The following is a 19,256-nucleotide window of genomic DNA, read 5'->3' as shown; positions in this document are numbered from 1 at the left end:
GTTTTTCCAGTTTCACGGGCTACAGATCAGCCTGGTGACTCAGCCGAAATGTCTGCGTCTTTTAATAGCTTTTACGTTTTTTTGTTTGTTTTTTTAAATAAAAATATCTGTATATAACCTACATGTATGGTACTTTATTACCTGACAGTCGCACACTTTTTTTTCATTTCCTTTCATTGTGTTATTTATGGGTTTGGATGGAAGCTGCTTTGTTCGGACAGCTTTTTTAAAGCATCCTGTGGTAATTTGAAGGAGCTAGCCAAACCAGCAGGATTGTGGTGACGTGCGCGCGCCGCACCTGACTCACCTTTGTGGTTTAACGAGGCGCGAGAGCACGGACAAGGAGCCTGAACCTGTGTGTGGGACCACTTTGGATTTATGTGTCTCTATTTTTCGGTGAAAACATGAGTAAAACGAAGAATAAGAGTGATAATAAGACGGAAAAGGCTTTGGCTGCGGAGAAAGAACAGTTCGGAAAACAACAGGTTAGTCACTTTGTTCCTGTGACGGATAACTTTTTGATGTCTTTCCCCCCAATCTGTGGATTTTAAAGTCTTCCTTATTGTTCACACCGTGTACTTGATGATAACTAGTTTTAACTGTCAAATGGGTACTACCAGACAGTATCGAAATGTCAAATTCTTCACTTCTTCTGACATATTAGTGGAAAATCTTGTTAAATATATCACGTGTCAAGGAAATTCACTGGTGTTATTTCTGTCATGTCTTAATCTTGAAGTTCAATCTGATGTGGCTGTGTTAACTAGTTCCTCGTGTCCTGATTGCTCTTCTTTCATTTCTTTTAGCTCCACAGCATCAGCAAAGCTGTCACCACAGCTGAAACACCACCAAAAGACAAACATGTACGCAGTATCCTTTTAACAGCAGGTTTCCTGCTAACCAGGCTTACTGGATATACAAAACAAATACAATTTCATATATACATCTTTATTTTTTTTATAAATAGCTCATGCTGACTGGCTTATTGGGACAATGCTAACATTTGCTAAGGAAATAAAACCGAATCCCTGTAAGGTATTTGGGTAGGCTTCATAGGTATCAAATTAAAGAAAAGCAACTGAGATTCGGCTTTTGGGGATCCTCAGTGTATGTGCTAAATGTCACATTCTGGAGAGCATCTTGAGACATTTAGACATTTGAATGCATGAGTGAAAAGTTGTTGGCAATACCGGAGGGGGGGGGGGGAAATCAGGACCTCTCCTTTAAAAAAATGGATTATTAATTGCAAAAAGTCACAATATGCCTTTGATCAACTTTGCTGAAAGTCTTTGTAAAGTTGTCAGTTAACATATTTTAAAGTTAACATAACATTTTCTTTAAAAAGAATTATCTGATGGAGACCCTCAACACCTTTTTTTAGTTATCAACTTTAGTTATCGCCCACCTCTGGCAAATAACAGCCTGAGAAATGTATCAGTCAATCAGTTTAGATACGTGATTTCTTGAGTTTTCAACTGTCCAACACTCTTCAACTTTGACTATACATGCAGTAATGTTTGGAATATTTCAGTGTATGGTAAAGTGGTGAACTGACCAGCAGTTGTCCCTAGATCAAAGCCATAGCGTGTGTAAAATATGTTGACTGTATATAAACCATTGCTTTCTCTCCCCCTTTGTCTTAAGCTTATCCACTGTCACCATCTCTTTTTAAAAAAAATTCATAATTGTGATGTTGATCTAATTGAGGAACTGAGGGATTCTATCTCTTCATATGATCCGAGCGGTGTCAGTCTCTCCTTTTATGATGAAACTGCTCAGTTATGGCAATCAATGTTATGCTTGTGTTTATTGTCACTTAGAAAACCTCATGCAGTTATTGAACTGTATTAAACTGTTACAGGGATTTATTAAGCTGTCAGTATAATTTAAACAGAAAACAAAAAGAGGTGAGAGGACCAAGTGGTCGTCATGGATCCAGGAGAGTTAAGTCCTGATTGTGGTGGTGTTTTTGAACCAATTTCACATGGGCACCACCAGGCATCTACGGTGAGCAAAGGGAGCCAAGGGGCCAGTGGACTCTCAGAAGACCTGTACAGTAGCCAGAGTGACTGAAACTGATAGCCACAGAGGGGTGGAAGCACACCGCTCTGATGTGCAGGGGGTTTGTTTGAATTACAATTCAGAATGAAAGCTTAATAGAAAAAGTGAATGAAAACAACTAATTCCCCCCAGGATTTTTTCATAATTTTTGAAAGCCCAAATCATAAATTGTATTAAAATGCAATAAATCAGAATCAGAATACTTTATTAATCCCGAGGGAAATTAGGGTTACAGCAGGCAGCACGCTAATGGCGCATGCGCACTTACAAAGGAACCTTCTGACCAACTTTACACAAACATCACATTGGGGAGACATGTCAGAAAGGTAGGCTGATAGGAAAAAAACAACGAAAATACACTACATGAGGTAAGAGGAGGAGAAAAAAAACTCCACTCAGACTGAGCTCCTAGTGGGAGAACAGTTTGATAACAGAAAAAACACCTCAGCACAAAAGCACATGACTATCAATACACCATAGAAACACAAGACAAGCAACAGGGGCGGTAAAGGGTAAGAGAGAGCCGGTGTATACAGCGCATCCGGTCCTGCAGCATCTGTGCTGGTCCAGTTGACTGCCATCTTCCCCGGTAGGGCACAAGCATCGAAGGCGTTGGAAAGGGAGGGGGGATGAGTGAGTGCTTATCAGTGTAAGTGTATGTGTGTGCGTGTCCATAGTTTAGCTGAGACAGTGTCCTTCGGCCTATCAGGCTAAGTAAACAGTCCTCCAGCCAATCCAGGTGTCCTTGCATGGGACGGGAAGAATAGCCGTAACACAGTCGTTATCAGGGGACACCCAGTAAGTGGGGCCTTAATTTACAAAATGAACATATTGTATTTAGTACAATTTCAAACTAGGGACTGAGTAAATGAATGTATCGGGAAAACATTTACTGAAGTCATAATTTAAATCTTCTCAGATCAACCAGATATTCTCAGATTTTTTTTATTTCAACCAGAGCAGTCACCACCCTGCCAACCAGTTAAAAAGGTTGCCTGTTGAAGGCTTTGCCACCCTGCATTCATTTTTCAGACAGTTTGACAGTCGACTGCGATAGTGTGTCCGTACTTTCTTTGAACTGTTTGTGCATTGGTACTTGGGAGTCTCCTTGACAGCTGTACAGATATCATCATGGGAACTCATAAAGAGGGTGGAGCTACGGCCTTCTGGTCGTATGTCTTGAACCTACCTCTATCCAGCAACTCCATTGTGAGCTGGAAGTTTTGCTATCTGGTTCACAAAATCCTCAGGGATGGACACAGAAATGTAAGTTCAGTTTTTTGCATTTCCTTCACCTTATACTCTCCCGCGCTCCGGTTGGTGATATGTAATCTCTTGTGTCTGTTTGATGTACAGGTGGTGACGGATTCTTACAGATACTGTCGTAATGTGAAAGATATGGGCACCCTCTGGGTGAGTAGCTGCCATATTGAAGCCGCAGCTTATATTTAAACTAGAGAATACAGTTTGGAGGTTTATCTATTAAAAAGCTTTATTTTTCATATTGAGAGTTTGTAAAAAGATCTGCAGTTACATGCATCTTTGTTTCACCTTTTTAAGATGTTGATTTCTAAAATAGTCCTTTTTTGTTTGTTTTTGTTTATTTTTTTTAAATTGGTGGTTTTGTTTGTCCATATTTGGAAACATCAGTATGACTCGCATTAATATTTATTAAAATATTTGTGTTGACTGAGTTGGTTGTTGGGTTAGTAAGGTGATTCAGTTTAAATATGATTGTTTTCTAAGCAACAAACTCTTTTTTTTTTTCTTTCTTTTTTTTTTTTGTTCTGTTTTTTTTCTTTCCTGTCCAGGGAAACTTGCATGATCGATATGGGCACATTGTCGCCTTGTCTTCCAAATACCTCTGCCAAAAAATGGAATTTCATAAAAAGGTAATTACTCATAATTTTAGTGTTACGTTGGAACAAAGGTACATTTTTACAGCATAATCGGTGTTTTGTTGCTTTCTTGTTTCAAGAACTAGAAACAAAATGCTCTGTATTGCTGTTCCTACCCACATGCAGACTTACACAATCTCCTGTGTACTTAAACTGTACTTACTACTGTAAGTACAGTTGTACTTAAATTGAACTGCTCATATACCTTACCATATACGGACCATACCATATACCTTTAACATTTCAAAAAACATAAAAAGCGGCTAATCCAAATGGCAGTCAGTTAAGCGTGAAAAAAGGAGGAAAAACACGAGCATGTACTGTATCAGTCAAAAGTTTGGACACACTTTGCCTTCACTGCTTCTATTAGCCTTAGTTAAAGGCCTCAGATCCTAACCAAACAGAGCTTTCTTTGTGTGCCCATCATAATCCTGGAAACACTTCCAAAAGAAGTGTATTAACAGTTTTACTCTCTCATAAATAAAGGTTAAACATTTCTGGCAATTAAAGACAATTGTACAGAATTTTTAGAAAACCTTTAATTAGTACAATACAGGCTTTCTTGTCTGTAGGCAGCTAACATCCATGTGCTACAGGAAAGGGTTCCTTAATCAGTTGTTTTAGTTAAGTAGCATAATATGACTTTTTTTTTTTTTTTTTTTTTACAGCACAAGGTTATCCCAGGCAACCTGGAGGCCAGTGATGAGACTTTGGAGAAGGAAGCAGGAAGTGACATGAACAAAGTGTAAGTCGTCCACTTTTTTTTAAGCACAGGTAATGTGTTTCAGTTCTGCTTGAATATTTCTTGTTAAATGTTTTATATTGTAGGCTGGATATGACACAGGAGCTGTTGGATTACCTGGATGCTGGACTCAAGATGGCTGACACAGGTTAGTCCGTTAGGAGGGTCATTTTATAGATAGATAGAGATAGATATATATTATAGATATAGATATATCTATAATATGTAATATATATATATATATATATATATATATATATATATATATATATATATATATATATATATATATATATATATATACATACACACACACACAATACTAGTAACTAGTTTAGAATAAGTTGCTACTTAGACCAGGAATATTTTGATCAGTCTCTCAATACTTTCTGACATTATTTTCATTTCATTTATTTATTTATAAAGCACATTTAATAACAACAGAGAGTTGACCAAAGTGCTGTACAAAGTAATAATTAAGCAGTGACATTAACATCAACAACAGGTAAGAAAATTAAAAGGAAATTAGGATAAAAAGAATTGGTAACTCTCGTGCAGTATCAAAAGCCAAAGTGAAAAAAATGTGTTTTAAGATGTGACAGTTGGGGCCTTTCTAATGTGGAGAGAATAGAATAGAATAGAATTCAACTTTATTGTCATTGCACATGCACAGGTACAGGGCAACGAAATGCAGTTTGCATCCATCCAGAAGTGCTTTCTGGAGAGGTAGATCGTTCCACATTTTCGGCGCCACAACCACAAACGCCGATCCCCTCTATGAACCATCCTAGACTTGTGTAAGATAAGGAGTATATGATCACTTGATCAAAGGGCTCTAGAGGGCGTATAAAGCTGCAAAAGGTCAGACAAATAGTCTGGTGCCTGGCCATTTAGCGCTTTATAAGTCAAAAGTAAGATTTTAAATTTAATTCTAAAACTCGCTGGAAGCCAATGAAGGGAAGCAAGCACTGGAGTAATATGTTGGTGTCTCTTCACAAGAGTCAAAAGGAGGGCTGCAGCATTTTGTAAAAGTTGTACTGCAAATGTTGTACATTACTGTAGTGTGTCGTGTTTTCTGCACCACGCCTACTGGAGATTCCTTGAAATAATACGCCTTAGTTTACCTAAAAAATAGATAGTTTGAACCAACACATTAGTGTTCATTCTGTTCTTCAGCAAGTTAAAAACCCCTAATCAAATTCCCTAATTTGGCTTTAATGCCAAATAGTATTTCGCCAGGTGGAGGCCAACCAGGCCAAATCTACAACTCCAGCTGGGCAGTGCAGACTGATGCCACTCATACCTCTCATACAGGACTGCAGCTTTCTCTATCACTTCTGTGTGCGATTGTTGTTTAAGCTTCACAGCCGTGAGTGAAAAACAAATATTTATTTATTAAAATAAATCATGAAATAGTCAGCATTATTTAAAAAATGCCTTAAATCAATCATAACCTTTTCGTCACAGGCATTTCTCCAGATGTTCTTCTTGGACACAGAGACCGGTTCCGTGATCTGTTTATGAGGTGAATTATTTATTAGAGAAACTCACTAATCTATTTAACAGGAACAAAGTAAAATACATTTGCTGTTTAAGTGGTAGCTAAAACCTAATTTCCATTACAATGAAAAACATGTAAATAAAAATCTGAAAACGACAAAGAACGACAGTGACCTTAAAAGAAGAGGTCTGACACTGACTGTTATTTTTTTCTGTAGCCTCACACAGTTCTTTGACAAAGCCAGAGAAATGGAGTTCTTTAAAACTTTCATCCAGATCCCAGATCTCCCAGATGTAAGTGCCACAGATTTCTTTTTTTAACATATACGTGCTTTGCTCCTTCTGTTTTTGTGCCTTTTGTGTATGTTAATTGTATCATTGCCCCTCAGGCTCCTCCAAACTTCCTCCGAGCCGCTGCCTTGGCTGAGTACAAAAAACCAGTAGTAGTGACGCCAAATGAGGAGCATCATGAGGAGGAGGAGGATGTGGAGCCACAACCAGAGTTTAGAGAAGCTTCTCAAATGCCACAGGTATGGTACATAGTTGTCAGAGGATATGGTACTTTGAAATTCCACCAGCTTTGTGTGGTGTCAGTGCTGATATGTAGCTTTTTATCAAACCAGTACTATCTGCTCAACCAAATGAGAACACCTGATTCTTCAGTGGAGCAGAGAGAAATGGAAAATGACAGTCTGAAGAGAGAGCTAGATGTTCTGAAACCAGAATTACAGATCTTCAAGAATGAGGTAAATGGGATAAGATGACAGTGTTGGAGTGGCTGGTCACATAAATCTGAAAACCCTTCCTCTATGCAGTCAGCCATGGTCCTTCCATATGATGGCTAAGAGGATGCTAACTGTAGCATCCTCTGCTTTGTGATTGGTGATATTGATACATTGTGATCATTGTGCATTCATTAGGACTTGTATATTGAAAGTCATATTGAAACATTACCAAGTTTATGTTCAAATGTCTCATTTACAGCTTGTAATTGTAAAATGTGTTTGTTTCTGTGTTGTTCACAAATTAACCAAAACAGCAAGACAAGAAGTCCTTGTCAATAATTGTAAGTTTCTTCTTCCTTCCCCAGGCTCAGAGGTGTGTAACAGAGTTAAAGAGTCAAGTGAACCGACTGCAGGCTGAGGTCGAGGAGCAGCGCACCCACAAGCAGATGGCAATGGTTGAAAACGAACACCTGCGCATGGAAGTGGAGGCTTTACGAAGCACTAATGTGGCTAACATCGGGGCACAGATTGGATTCAAGGAGGCAGATGGTGAGAGTTCAGATGTGAGCATGCAGCTGAATTAGCAATACAAAAAGAGCTAAAACTGAGTAAAAAGGTGCATCTTCTTCCTAACTACACAGGCAGAGCTCAAGCAGCAGAGCTTCGTTTCACTCAACTTAAAGAGAGACATGCAGAGCTGGTTAGCAGCCATGCTGACCTAATGAAGAAGGTAAATTGCAGTTTCTTTTATGTTTATTTTTAACTTCCTTAGCTGTCGCCTTTTAAAAATTGAAATTAGAACGTTGAACCACATTGTTCAACTCAATTAATGATAGAGATAATTGGAGATGGTGATAGGTGAATTTTGTTACCTTCTTACAGACCCCATCCTGCTGTTTTCCTGTGTTTCTCATTTTTGTAGCAATGAGAAACACAGCCTTTACCTTCTTAGTTATTATGGAATGTATTTTAATCATGTGCAGAATACAGAAACGGTGAAGATTATGTCAAGCACCAAACAAGAGCACGATGATTTGCAGAGGGCTAAATATCAGCTAGAAACTGAGCTGGAAAATCTACGACGGGAGAAAAGCAATGTGGTAAGACCTGCATCAGACATAGTTTTGTGTTGATGAACAAAAGCTGTTGTCACTATTGATCTTTTCTTTCTTTCTTTTTCTTTTTTCGTCCTGATCAGATGAATCAGCAGCAGATGGAGGTGGACCGCCTGAACCAAGAACTGCTGGAGCAAAGAGCAGAGCTTGCCACCTTGCGCAGTACTCTGGAGAGTAAAGAGAAGGTAAGACTGTAATATGACCACAGATTTCATGGCAGAACACATCTATTTTTAGACTTTTGGGAAAACCCTTGTTGTTCTTTCAGCTGCTCCTTTCAGGGGTTGCCAGAGCTGGCCATCTGCCTCCATCTCAACCTGTTCCAAGCATCCTTCTCTGTCACACCAACCCTCTGCATGTCCTCCTTCACTACATCCACGAATCCTTTGCAGTGGTCCTTCCTCTTTTCCTCCTGCCTGGCAGCTCTAAAGTTAACAACCTTTCTCCAGTATAGCTTCTAGCCCTCCTTTGCATATATCCAAACCATCTCAGCCTTGCCTCCCTAACTTTGTCTTCATAATGGTCGACCTCAATGTACTAATTTCTCTGATATAGTAATTCTAATCCTGTCCGTCCTCTTTACCCCTAATGAAAAACGTAACATCTTTAACTTTTCTACCTCTAGCTTGTCCTCCTGACTTTTGCTATCCTGCTGTCACTAATTGTCCCTGACATTTGTCTCCACCCTGCCTGCAGTCTCTTCTTCCCTCGCTTGTGCTTGTCTGTTTATGTGAATTGTTGACCCCAGTTATAAAAAATTCATCTACCATCACTATTGCTCCTTGCAGCTTCACCTTTACTCCTGCTTGACCTCATCTGTTAACCTGTCCATCACCATTGCAAACAATAAGGGGCTCAGAGCCAATCCCTCATGTAGTCTTGCCTCCATCTTGAACCCATCTTTAACATCTACCGCACACCTAACTACTGTCTGTCGTCGCATATATCCCATCCTCACGTACTTCTCAGACTCATCCTATAGTACCTGGGATAGGCTCTAGAGTGTTGAAAGCATCTTGGTGCCTGATAACCAATGCCAAAAACACATTGGGCATTGAGTTCTCATATGAGTATGAGTTCTCAAGATGTCTTTGTGTTTCTTTAGGAGGGATCTCAGGTGAGCAGCAGTTTGACAGCTCTGCAGGCTGAGCGGGAAGTGCTGCTACGCTCTGCAAGAGAAAAAGATGCAGAGCTTACCACTCTGAGACAACAGGCACAACTGCAGCAGAGCTCCCTGGACTTGGAGAGAGACAGGACCAACCGAGAGCTGGAGGATCTGAGAGCTCAGCTACAGCAGCAGGTCTGAAACACGCATCACTAAAAGGTCCAGAGTGAAATACAACATGTCTTTCACAGGGCTAATGATATTAATATATCAATAATGTATTAGCTCAGGAATAGACTGCCAACCTATCCAGGGTTTATCCCTCCTCTTGCCCTGTGACAGCTAGGTTAGGTACCCAACCACAACACTGAATTGAATAAGTAGCAGAGGATGAATGGAAAGATTTCGTCTTCAGGCATTGCAAAAAATGTCCACACTTTGGTATTTTGATATCTGTAACGCTTTGCTTATGTGTTTTCTCTGTATTATTGTAGGGTCTTTTCAATTGCAGTTCAAAGCACTATGCAACTTTTATTGTGATTTGGTGCGATATAAATACAATAAAATTGAATTGGCTCAGTAGCTTTGTTTAAGACATGTTCAAATATCAATTCAGTTTTAACCTCTTTATGTTAAACTACATTATAAAATCATACTTACTCCTTAGAGCTATAAATATCCAGGTATCAAGCCATGTTAGTGATCTTTAAATGAACTTTCCAAACTGGTTGAGTGCTCCATTAACTTGGCATGACAGTCCTGTAACACTGTCAGACTTTAAAAGCTAAGATTAAAAGCCTCAGAACCAGATTTCTATTCCACATATTGTCTCCCTCCTATAGCCTCTGTACAACATCTGTAACACTGCGTGTAAAAGGACTGCCTGACCTTTGTCATGATATTGGTTGTTCAGCCTTGAACCACTTAGGCCCATCTTTCTTTTTACTTCCTTATCAAACACAGCTCTGTCTTGTGTTTACTTTTACTTTATTTGCCTCATTGATGATTGTGTTTTTCTTTGCTGTACTGGAAGCATTTATAATTGGCACAAAAGTGCCCCTAAACTTGTTGTATAATATAATTCTGTCTGCTTTTCTGTGTCTTCTGTGTTTCCTGTAGCTTGCCATAAATGCAGCACAGAAGTTGGAAATTGAGAGGCTCAAGCGAGATTTGGAATCCACACGAGCAGAACTGACACAAGCAAACAACATCCTGCAAAGCAAAGAAATGGTCAGAACATTTAGATCAAAACTGCTGTAAACTTATTTTCTAGCATCTACAAGCCTTGAAGATTATAAGATAAGACTTATTTGTAAATGGAAAAACGTTTTTAAAATCTGTTTCTCAGAGTGGTACCCAGCTAAACAACACACTGGCAGGGCTGCAGGTGGAAAAGGAGGGGTTGCTGCGTATGATGCGGGAACAGGAGGCTGAGCTGAAAACCCTCAGACAACAAACTCATCTTCAACAGTCCTCTCTAGAGCAGGAGAGGCAGAGGAGCAGCATGGAACTGGGAGGCTTACATGCCCAGTTACAGCAACAGGTCCAGTTTTCTGTTTGTCGCTCTATTTTAAGACTTTATAACTGACTAATTATTAACTTCGTGTGTATGTGTGTGTGATAAATCAGGCTTCTCGTGAAAGTCAGCTAGCCCAGAAGCTGCAGGAGGAGCAGTTTTGTCTGCTACAGTGTGCAGTGGTGGAAGCTGAGGGCATCATACTGGACGCTGTGGCCAAACTGGATGACCCTATACATGTCCGCTGCATCAGCTCTCCTGGTAAAATCACTATTATTTTCCCTCCTCAAAGAAAATCCCTTTAAAAAGAGTTTTTAAAAAATATTTTAAGGACGGAAGCTTTTTATTTATTTGCATTCAGTTGCCCATGTGTTTGAAAAGTGTGCAGTACATTATATAACCAAAGAAAAGCCATAGAATAGGCATTTTAATACAAAAACAAAACAAACTGAATAAAATCAGCAAACCTCTATTCTAAGACATTAATAAATTTTGACATTGGTTCATCTGTTTGAGGAAACACACGAAGAAAGTAAACACATGGCTGATGCCTTTTAAATTTCAGAGATGACTGAAGTTCTTCATATAACTCATAGCATTCAATAGCAACAGCAATCTTCAACACAGATGTGCAGATGTGCACATTATGATATGGAAAGACATGGCAAAAAAAAAAAATCCTCCACTGAAAATAAAGATTCAGTCTACACACACATTTAACGATTCATCATGATGGAAAACTATAAGTTGTTACTTCAGCACTGCTACACAAAACTTTATACAATAAATTAACATGGTAACCAAAAATCTTTAATCCTCAGACCTTGCCATTTTGCTTTTCCATACAGTTTGTTTTTGATCAGTTCTTTGTGTTTGACAGATTATTTGGTGAACCGAGCGGAAATCACCCTGAATTCTATTGACAAAATGCAGCAGAGCCACTCGGCCTATCTGGGAAACAGTAATGGTACGTTGGGAATTGTGGGTGTGTTCAGTTCAAGTCAGGTACATCAACTGATTAGTTTGTTTAATCCTTCCCTGTTCTGTCTAGATGCCAGTGGTTTGCTAAGAGCAGTCACACAGTTTTCCCACCTTGCTGCTGACACAATTGTTAACGGATCGGCAACATCTCACTCAGCCCCTGTCGACCAGGCGAACTGTAAGAAACGTACATAGTTGTTGTAACTGTCGTAACACTTGCTAAATATTTTCTACACAGAAAGTTGAATGCTGTGTGTTGGACTCATACAGATCTGACTGACAGCTGTCGGGACTGTGCCAATCACTGCCTTCACTTCTTGAAGGATTTGAAGATTCAGGCGAGTTTACAGCGAGCAGACCCGTCTGCAATACGCTATACTGTTCAACGCATCCTCGCTGTAGGACAGGTGGGACTGAATTTATATTTAACCAATTAACAAGACAGTATTGTGTGTATGTATGAGTGTGAGAGAGAGAAATTGTCAAGTGTGTATGTGTAAAATTGAAAATGAGGGTGGGTGAGCAGTGAACCGCTCCCTCCATGACCATGTTTCCATGTTATTGAGATAATGGCAAGAAAAGTGCCAACTTTTTTGCAGGTTTCCAAAGATCCTGAACTTGACCTCTCAATACTCGCTACTGAGACTCATGTTTGCTGTAACTGTGTGACTCTTGTTTAGGATTTGCGTCCGAAAGGGCATGATGTGCTAAAAGAAGAACTAGGAAGCATGGTGGACAAAGAGATGCTCGCCACATCTTCTGCCATTGAAGAGGCTGTCTTGCGAATGGATGTAAGAACAACCATCAGATAATTTATAAAATATATATAAGATGATCTTTTTGATATATCAAAAATAAGCATTCTCTACTATGACCTGTCTACGCAAAGCTACTGTTCTCTGAATTATATTTCTATCATTTATCTCACATAGACATCTGTTCTTTCTTTTTTTTTTTTCATAGGAAATACTGAGTCAGGCAAAGAAAGACAATACTGGTGTCAAACTGGAGGTCAATCAGAAGTAAGAAAAATCCTAAAGAATCATCATAAAATTATTTATTTCTGTGGTGGTTATTTTCCTCCTCTCTTACTTACAATCTGTGTGTTTGCTTCATCACAGTATCCTGGGATCCTGCTCAGACCTGATGAAGGTAAGAAAGTGGGCAATATTCAAATAATTTTGTGAACTTTAGTTAACTCTTGTTTCCTGTATTTACTGTGGTGCTCTCTCTTCTCTCCAGGCTGTTCACATGCTGGTGACTGCTGCTACTGACCTACAGAAAGACATTGTGGAAGGAGGAAGGGTAAGTTGATGTCACCCTAAAGATAAAATTGCAGGACAAGTTCAGACATTCTGTCTTTTTATTCATCAAACACGATGCAGAATGGAAAAAATGTGGGAAAAATCATGATTATCCTTTATTATTATTACCTTATTCTTCTTCACATTAACATGTAAAAGTGGCCTTTTTAGAGCTAAAAGCTCTCGAGCAAAATTGTGTGTGAGTGGGGCTTACAGACGTGTGTGTGTGTGTCAGTCCAGTCACTGAGTGTTCAACAGTCTGATGGCTTGGGGGAAGAAACTGTTTCGCAGTCTGGCAGTGAGGCCCTGAATGTTCTGGTAACACTTGCCAAAAGGCAGCAGAGTGTGTGTGTGTGAGGGGTCCATGGGGTCTTCCACAATGCTGAGTGGGTGCGAATAGTGTCTGTGATGGAGGGAAGAGAGGCTCCAATTATCTTCTCCATTGTGATACCATTTGAACAACTAACAGTCTTACCTATAAATTTCAATATATCCAGTGTTTTAGCATTTTGCTAAATTTTGGCAATGAGCAAGAAGCAGAATCTGCAGTTGATGTTTTATCGAGTGACCCATTTGTTCCATTTGTGCTATCAGGGTGCAGCAACTGTTACTGAATTCTATGCCAAAAACTCTCGCTGGACCGAAGGACTCATCTCTGCTTCCAAAGCTGTGGGCTGGGGGGCCACACAGCTGCTGTAAGTTCAGAAATTTATCAAAACCCACTTACTGATTGATATTCTGAACAATACAATTTGTAAATAATAAATAAAACTGTAAATGGATGGTTTACTTTCATGTTTAGGGACTCAGCTGACCGGGTTGTGGGTGAAAAAGGCACATATGAGGAGCTCATCGCCTGCTCACATGAGATTGCTGCAAGCACTGCTCAGCTAGTTGCTGCTTCCAAGGTACAAACTCATGTCAAACATATTTGTGTTGGTTTGTTAGGTATCAACATACAAAGTCATGTTCAGGCTCTCGAATCTTGAAGAAATGTGGAATTAAAAAAAAAAAAAGTACCAGCACTCCTCTGTTAAATTAACAATACTGTGAAAACACATTTGCCCTCTGCCTGATTTCTTGTGTTTTTGCATATTTTCCCAATTACATGTTTCAGTTTATCAAACAAATGTTAATATTGGGTAAAGATAAACCAAGTAAATACAAAATCCAGTTTTAAATAATGATTTTATTTATTAAGGGGGAAAAAAACTACCAAAATCTAGCTTGAAAAAGTCATTTAAGCCTAATGTTTGTGACGGTCATCCAGGAGGAGCATATGCTGCAGAACTTATAAGGCTGGTATCAGATGCATTCCCTAACAGCAATGTAACTCCTTGTTGCTGGTTTCTATCTACTGCTTCAAGCTCTGGAAGTTGCATATAAGTGGGAATGTGCACAGGAAGCTTTAACACTTAATCCCTCACCTGCAACCACATCTTATGCTTGTACTCCTACCACAGAAATTAAACATTCTCAGCTATGGTGTCTATCAAACATGACCAGTCTCACTCATATTCATCTGTTGGACCAATTTATGCTATAAAGCATCTAGTCACATAAACCCAAGTTCACTGCAGCAATTGGTGGAGTCCCTGATTTTAAGCCCTATGGGAGTGTCCCCAAGAGGGTCACGGACCCCCTGTTGATCCTCTACCTAATCACATGAGCCAATGAGTGAAAATGGGTGTGGGTCGCAATCAGCCAAGGTTTTAGGTGAATTGGAGCGATCGTGGCTCAAGAGTTGGCAGTTGGTCTTTTAATCGGAAGGTTGTCGGTTCGAGCCCCGGGCCGGACAGTCTCGGTCGTTGTGTCCTTGGGCAAGACACTTCACCTACCGCCTACTGGTGATGGCCAGAGGGGCCGATGGCGCGATATGGCAGCCTCGCTTCTGTCAGTCTGCCCCAGAGCAGCTGTGGCTAGATCTGTAGCTTGCGTCCAGCAGTGTGTGAATGTGAGAGTGAATGAATAGTGGAATTGTAAAGCGCTTTGAGGGTCTCGAAAAGCGCTATATAAATGCAATCCATTATTAATCCACTGTGAAACCTAGTCCCAACCAACTATTGATTTACTGAGATGAAATGGATCAAAGGAGCTGGTTCCACAGAAGAGGGGCCTGAAAGCTGAAGGATTTACCTCCCCTTCTACTTTTAAATATCCAAGGAACCACAGGAATACCAGCAGTCTGAGAGTGAAGCTCTCAATCTGGATTTAACAGGGAGCCAATGAAGAGAAGCCAAAATGGCAGAAATATGTTTCCTCTTTCTAGTCCCTGTCACTTTTCTCTTTTCTGGGTCAACTGAAGGCTTTTCTGGGAGTTTTTAGAACAACCTGATAATAATGAATTACAGTAGTCCAACCTGGAAGTAATAAATGCATGAACTCCTTCTACATATTTGTTTAATATGCATTTTGAAGGATATATCCAGGTCAAAAATGACTCCAAGAACAATCTAGATAGACACCATGTTTCTAAGATGTTTTTATATAGCAGAGTACAGTTACTTCAGTTATATATGAATTAGCCTCTTCAATATTAGAAAAACTTCTCAGTATTTTCAACTTGAATTGTTGCATACATGTCATGTCAAAGTAGGTGAGGTAAACATGGTCGTGGATAAAATGAATTTATTGATACTGATATAATAACATATTTGTGGACTATAAGTTACTAGCTGTTACTATCAAACTTAATATAATTAATTAAGGATTTTTTCTTTTGTCTGAATTTTGGCGCCACCTGCATCACAGTTAAAGTACTGATAACCTATATTTGGTCTAAATCTGGACAAGAGTGAGGCTATCCAGTTTTGTTTTTCGTTTTTTTAACAAACAACAAAAGTGAGCTGGATCATATGATCCACTGAAGGAGAAACATGGATTATCAGAATTTAAATACAACAGAGTTCTTTTGGCATGATTGTAAACATGATGTTCACGCACAAAAACTCTCCAGTGTGGCTAAAACAAGAGGAGTGGGCTAAAATGCCTCCACGGAAATGTGGTTTAAACTACCAGGTGAACAAACACTTGACAACAAACAAATACTTCACTATATTTATCAAAGGGCAAAAAGAATTGGACATGTATCAGCAATAAACTGTTGTCAGTGCAAGTTAAAGCAGCTGATAGTGGCATACATATATGCCAAATGGGCTCTAAATGCCAATCGACAACAGTGTCATTAAGCACAATGTTAGAAACATAAAACATAAAGGTGATAAAAGAATGTGTGCAATGCTCTACATTCAAGGGAAAGAACATCATACGAAGCATGAAAAGAAAGGAAAAAAGTATCTGCTGATCCACAGCATTCCTTGGTGTTCCACCCTTCATTCATTCATATCTCTCTGGTTTTAGCAAATTTCTTAACAAAAGAGATCTATTAAAGGCTATTTTAAGGTACTAGGTTAAATATGCCAATGTTTAGTAACAGTTCTTTTTACACCTTCAGATGAATGTTCGGGGGTCAATAGGTCACTCTTCACTACACCTTTAACTCTGTCCAAACCATCCTCAAGTACCTTATAGCTACAGGTTTTTTCTAAAATTATTATACACACAGATGCGTTACTCAAAATTGTCATTACTGAATGTTCTTCTCAATCTTTATAGCTGAATGAACAGAAAGCTGTTTTTGCATTATGGTGAAGCTACTAAAATGTACAATTGCCTTTCTATCTGTTTTCTATAAATACAAATATGAAGTGATTTGTTTGATGTTTTGTTTTTTTTCTTTTTCTTTTCTTTTTTCAAGCAAGTACACCATGGAATGAAACAGATTCACTACTGTCCCGTGAAAATTGCACAGTTGCGCATTGATGATTGTTGCTTTGCTACATTTTGGAAGGAATTTAATTCTTCTTAGCCTTTTGGCTTTTATGTGACAGTGGAAGTTGCTGGTTACTTTCCAAATTTGATTTCTCAATGAAACCAAAAGACGTGGTTTTTTTATGAAGTGAAATTTCCCTTTTAAGCCTTTCAGGTTTAAAGGGAAACTTCACTTCAGTGACTGAGTCTCAAAGAGGTAGAAATAGCCATTATTACATTAAAACCTAGAACAAAGACAAAACATGCATACAGCTCTGTGACTTTATGTAACTACTTAGAACCACCTCAGCCAGCATGGTCACCCAGTTACATCCTTTGAAATGTGCCTGCTCTGTGCCCATACATGCACCACATAGTGAAAAACTGTCCTTATGGAAAACAAACTTACTGCTACTCATTCCAGGTAAAAGCTGACCGCAACAACAAGAAGCTGAATACGCTGCAGCAGGCCTCAAGGCATGTAAATGACATGGCTGCTGTGGTCGTCACCTCCACCAAACACGGGCAGCAGCAGATCTCTGACCACGGTGAGAGGAGAAGCTCATGTTGCAAGAAAATAGCTGATGCTTCACATTTTTAGTAACCCTTTATAATAACAGCATAGTTTTGGCTAAAAATGGCAGCATACATGTAAGCAAACAATAAATCTATACAACTTGGTGAGTGTAAGTTTAACACTTACTTTAGCCCTTTTTTTGGCCTCTTATTTCTGACACTTTCTGCTGCTTAATACTTAACTGTGTTAAACAGCGGGCCAACCTGTCTACCACTGAGCATAGCATAGCTGAGCTAGCCTACAGCTTTAAGGCTTGTGAGGGTTTTTTGTTCATCTATCTCATTAGTCCGTTTGATCAGCAGCAGTTTAGCATAAAATCAACCAGACTAATCAAAATGTTTAAATGCTTAAAGTAACCATGAAATTGGCTGATTATTCTATGATGCAGCTTTGACACTCCAACTGATATTGTTGCCTTTACAGGCTTGATGGACTTCTCCGGCATGTCTCTGATCAAGCTTAAAAAAGAAGAAATGGAAGCTCAGGTCAGATAACATGTCTCTGAATGGATTGTTTAATTGTTTGTCCTTATGTGCAACTTGCTTGTTGTTCTGGATCATGTATAAGACAAGTTAAGCCACCTTTTAAAGAAACAGTATTGTGACTATGTGAAATCAATGTAGTTAAAAACATGCAATGACAGTTTTGGATCTTAGACTAGGTCATTGGGTTTTTAGACGTCTGGAAGCCATTGCCAGATCTTGTGCTCTTTGAATCTTTCAGGTTAAGGTGCTGCAGCTGGAGAGCCAGCTGGAACAGGAGCGAGTACGCTTGGGGGAACTGAGGAAGAGGCATTACGAGCTTGGTGTGTCAGGGGATGAAGGGGATGGAGTTGATAGCTTCCCACCACCGCCACCACCTGCTCTGCTTGACTCCACTGCAGTGCCCCAGTCCTTTGCACAGACACAACCTTATTCAAACACCCCAGGTTTTTCACAATCAAATCCCTTTGCACCGAATCAAACACAGTCCTCCTCTCTGCCACAGTCTTACACGCCTTCTCAGACCTACACGCCTTCTCAGACCTACACGCCTTCTCAGACCTACACGCCTTCTCAGACCTACACGCCTTCTCAGACCTACACGCCTTCTCAGACCTACACGCCTTCTCAGACCTACACGCCTTACCAGCCCTATATCCCACCTCAGCCTTTCACACCATCTCAGCCCTACACTCCAAACCAAAGTAACTTAAATCCTCACTCTTATTCATTGTCACAACCCTCACAACCCACATCCAGTCCTGCTCAGCCTAAACAGACCCAGGCTGCCTCACATAACAGCACAGAGCAACACACCAAACTAAGCCTAAAAAAACCAAATATCTTTACCAAATCTGGGAACTTGCTGAAGAATGCGGTGAGTGCTTCTCTTACTAAAGTTTTATAATCATCTTATCCCAAGGATATTTGGAGTAGGTGGTGTTTACATGCGTCCTGTTTTTCTTCTATTGGCAGTTCAAACGGAGTGAACATGGAACAGGAGAATCTTGAAGCTGACTGAGGAAGAATCTGACTTAAAGATTTAAGCTAATCACTCACTAGAGGAAAAAAAATGTGCTTTCATATTTTGGAAACACTGACTTTTACCTCTACATGTATCACTTGTTAAGGCTCCTGAAAATGTTGTGTTAGAGGAATTTCAAATCAACATTTCTTTGTGCTCTTAATTTGGAAATTAAATGGTAATATTTGAATTATAACACTGATGGCTATATTAAAAATGAGATAATTGTCTGAAATAAAGTTGTATTGTTCAGTTTTCTTTAGGTTTTCTATTCACAATATTTTAATCATTTTGTGATTGGATCACATTAACGACAACAGCACTGGATGAGTGTCAGACATTAACCTTCAAAAATGTTTGGTGGCAAAACAGCTTCCGCCACGAAGGCTCCGTTATCCAGGCATATCCTACCAGGA

The 19,256-nt window shown here is 39.5% G+C and overlaps 1 protein-coding gene across 3 annotated transcripts; it reads left to right on the top strand.

Annotated features, from left to right (window-relative positions):
* The first annotated feature begins 404 nt into the window (after positions 1-404).
* On the top strand, positions 405-18,834 carry hip1ra (huntingtin interacting protein 1 related a). 3 transcript variants are annotated; one of them, XM_085360025.1, is made up of 33 exons: positions 405-485; positions 807-870; positions 3,185-3,327; positions 3,418-3,474; positions 3,873-3,953; positions 4,628-4,704; positions 4,788-4,849; positions 5,930-6,070; positions 6,169-6,226; positions 6,420-6,495; positions 6,591-6,731; positions 6,825-6,947; positions 7,292-7,475; positions 7,568-7,656; positions 7,910-8,023; positions 8,125-8,226; positions 9,147-9,341; positions 10,266-10,376; positions 10,495-10,689; positions 10,776-10,923; positions 11,543-11,629; positions 11,714-11,821; positions 11,914-12,050; positions 12,324-12,434; positions 12,607-12,665; positions 12,765-12,795; positions 12,886-12,948; positions 13,542-13,642; positions 13,750-13,855; positions 17,182-17,305; positions 17,758-17,819; positions 18,058-18,693; positions 18,792-18,834. In XM_085360025.1, the coding sequence occupies exons 1-33, from the start codon at positions 405-407 to the stop codon at positions 18,825-18,827; spliced, it is 3,903 nt and encodes a 1,300-aa protein (XP_085216151.1). In that variant the 3' UTR covers positions 18,828-18,834. The 3 variants fall into 3 exon arrangements, with proteins under 3 accessions (XP_085216151.1, XP_085216150.1, XP_085216149.1); XM_085360024.1 differs by having other exon boundaries at positions 7,910-8,026; XM_085360023.1 differs by having other exon boundaries at positions 6,591-6,736; positions 6,809-6,947; positions 7,910-8,026.
* Positions 18,835-19,256: the final 422 nt, after the last annotated feature.

The sequence above is a fragment of the Diplotaxodon limnothrissa genome, linkage group LG7, assembly GCF_057381915.1.
Source record: "Diplotaxodon limnothrissa isolate DT_005_m linkage group LG7, D_limnothrissa_male_GT1.1, whole genome shotgun sequence".
Lineage (NCBI taxonomy): Eukaryota > Metazoa > Chordata > Actinopteri > Cichliformes > Cichlidae > Diplotaxodon > Diplotaxodon limnothrissa.
The sequence above is the reverse complement of the archived record's forward strand: the minus strand, read 5'-3'. Positions and strand labels throughout refer to the sequence as shown.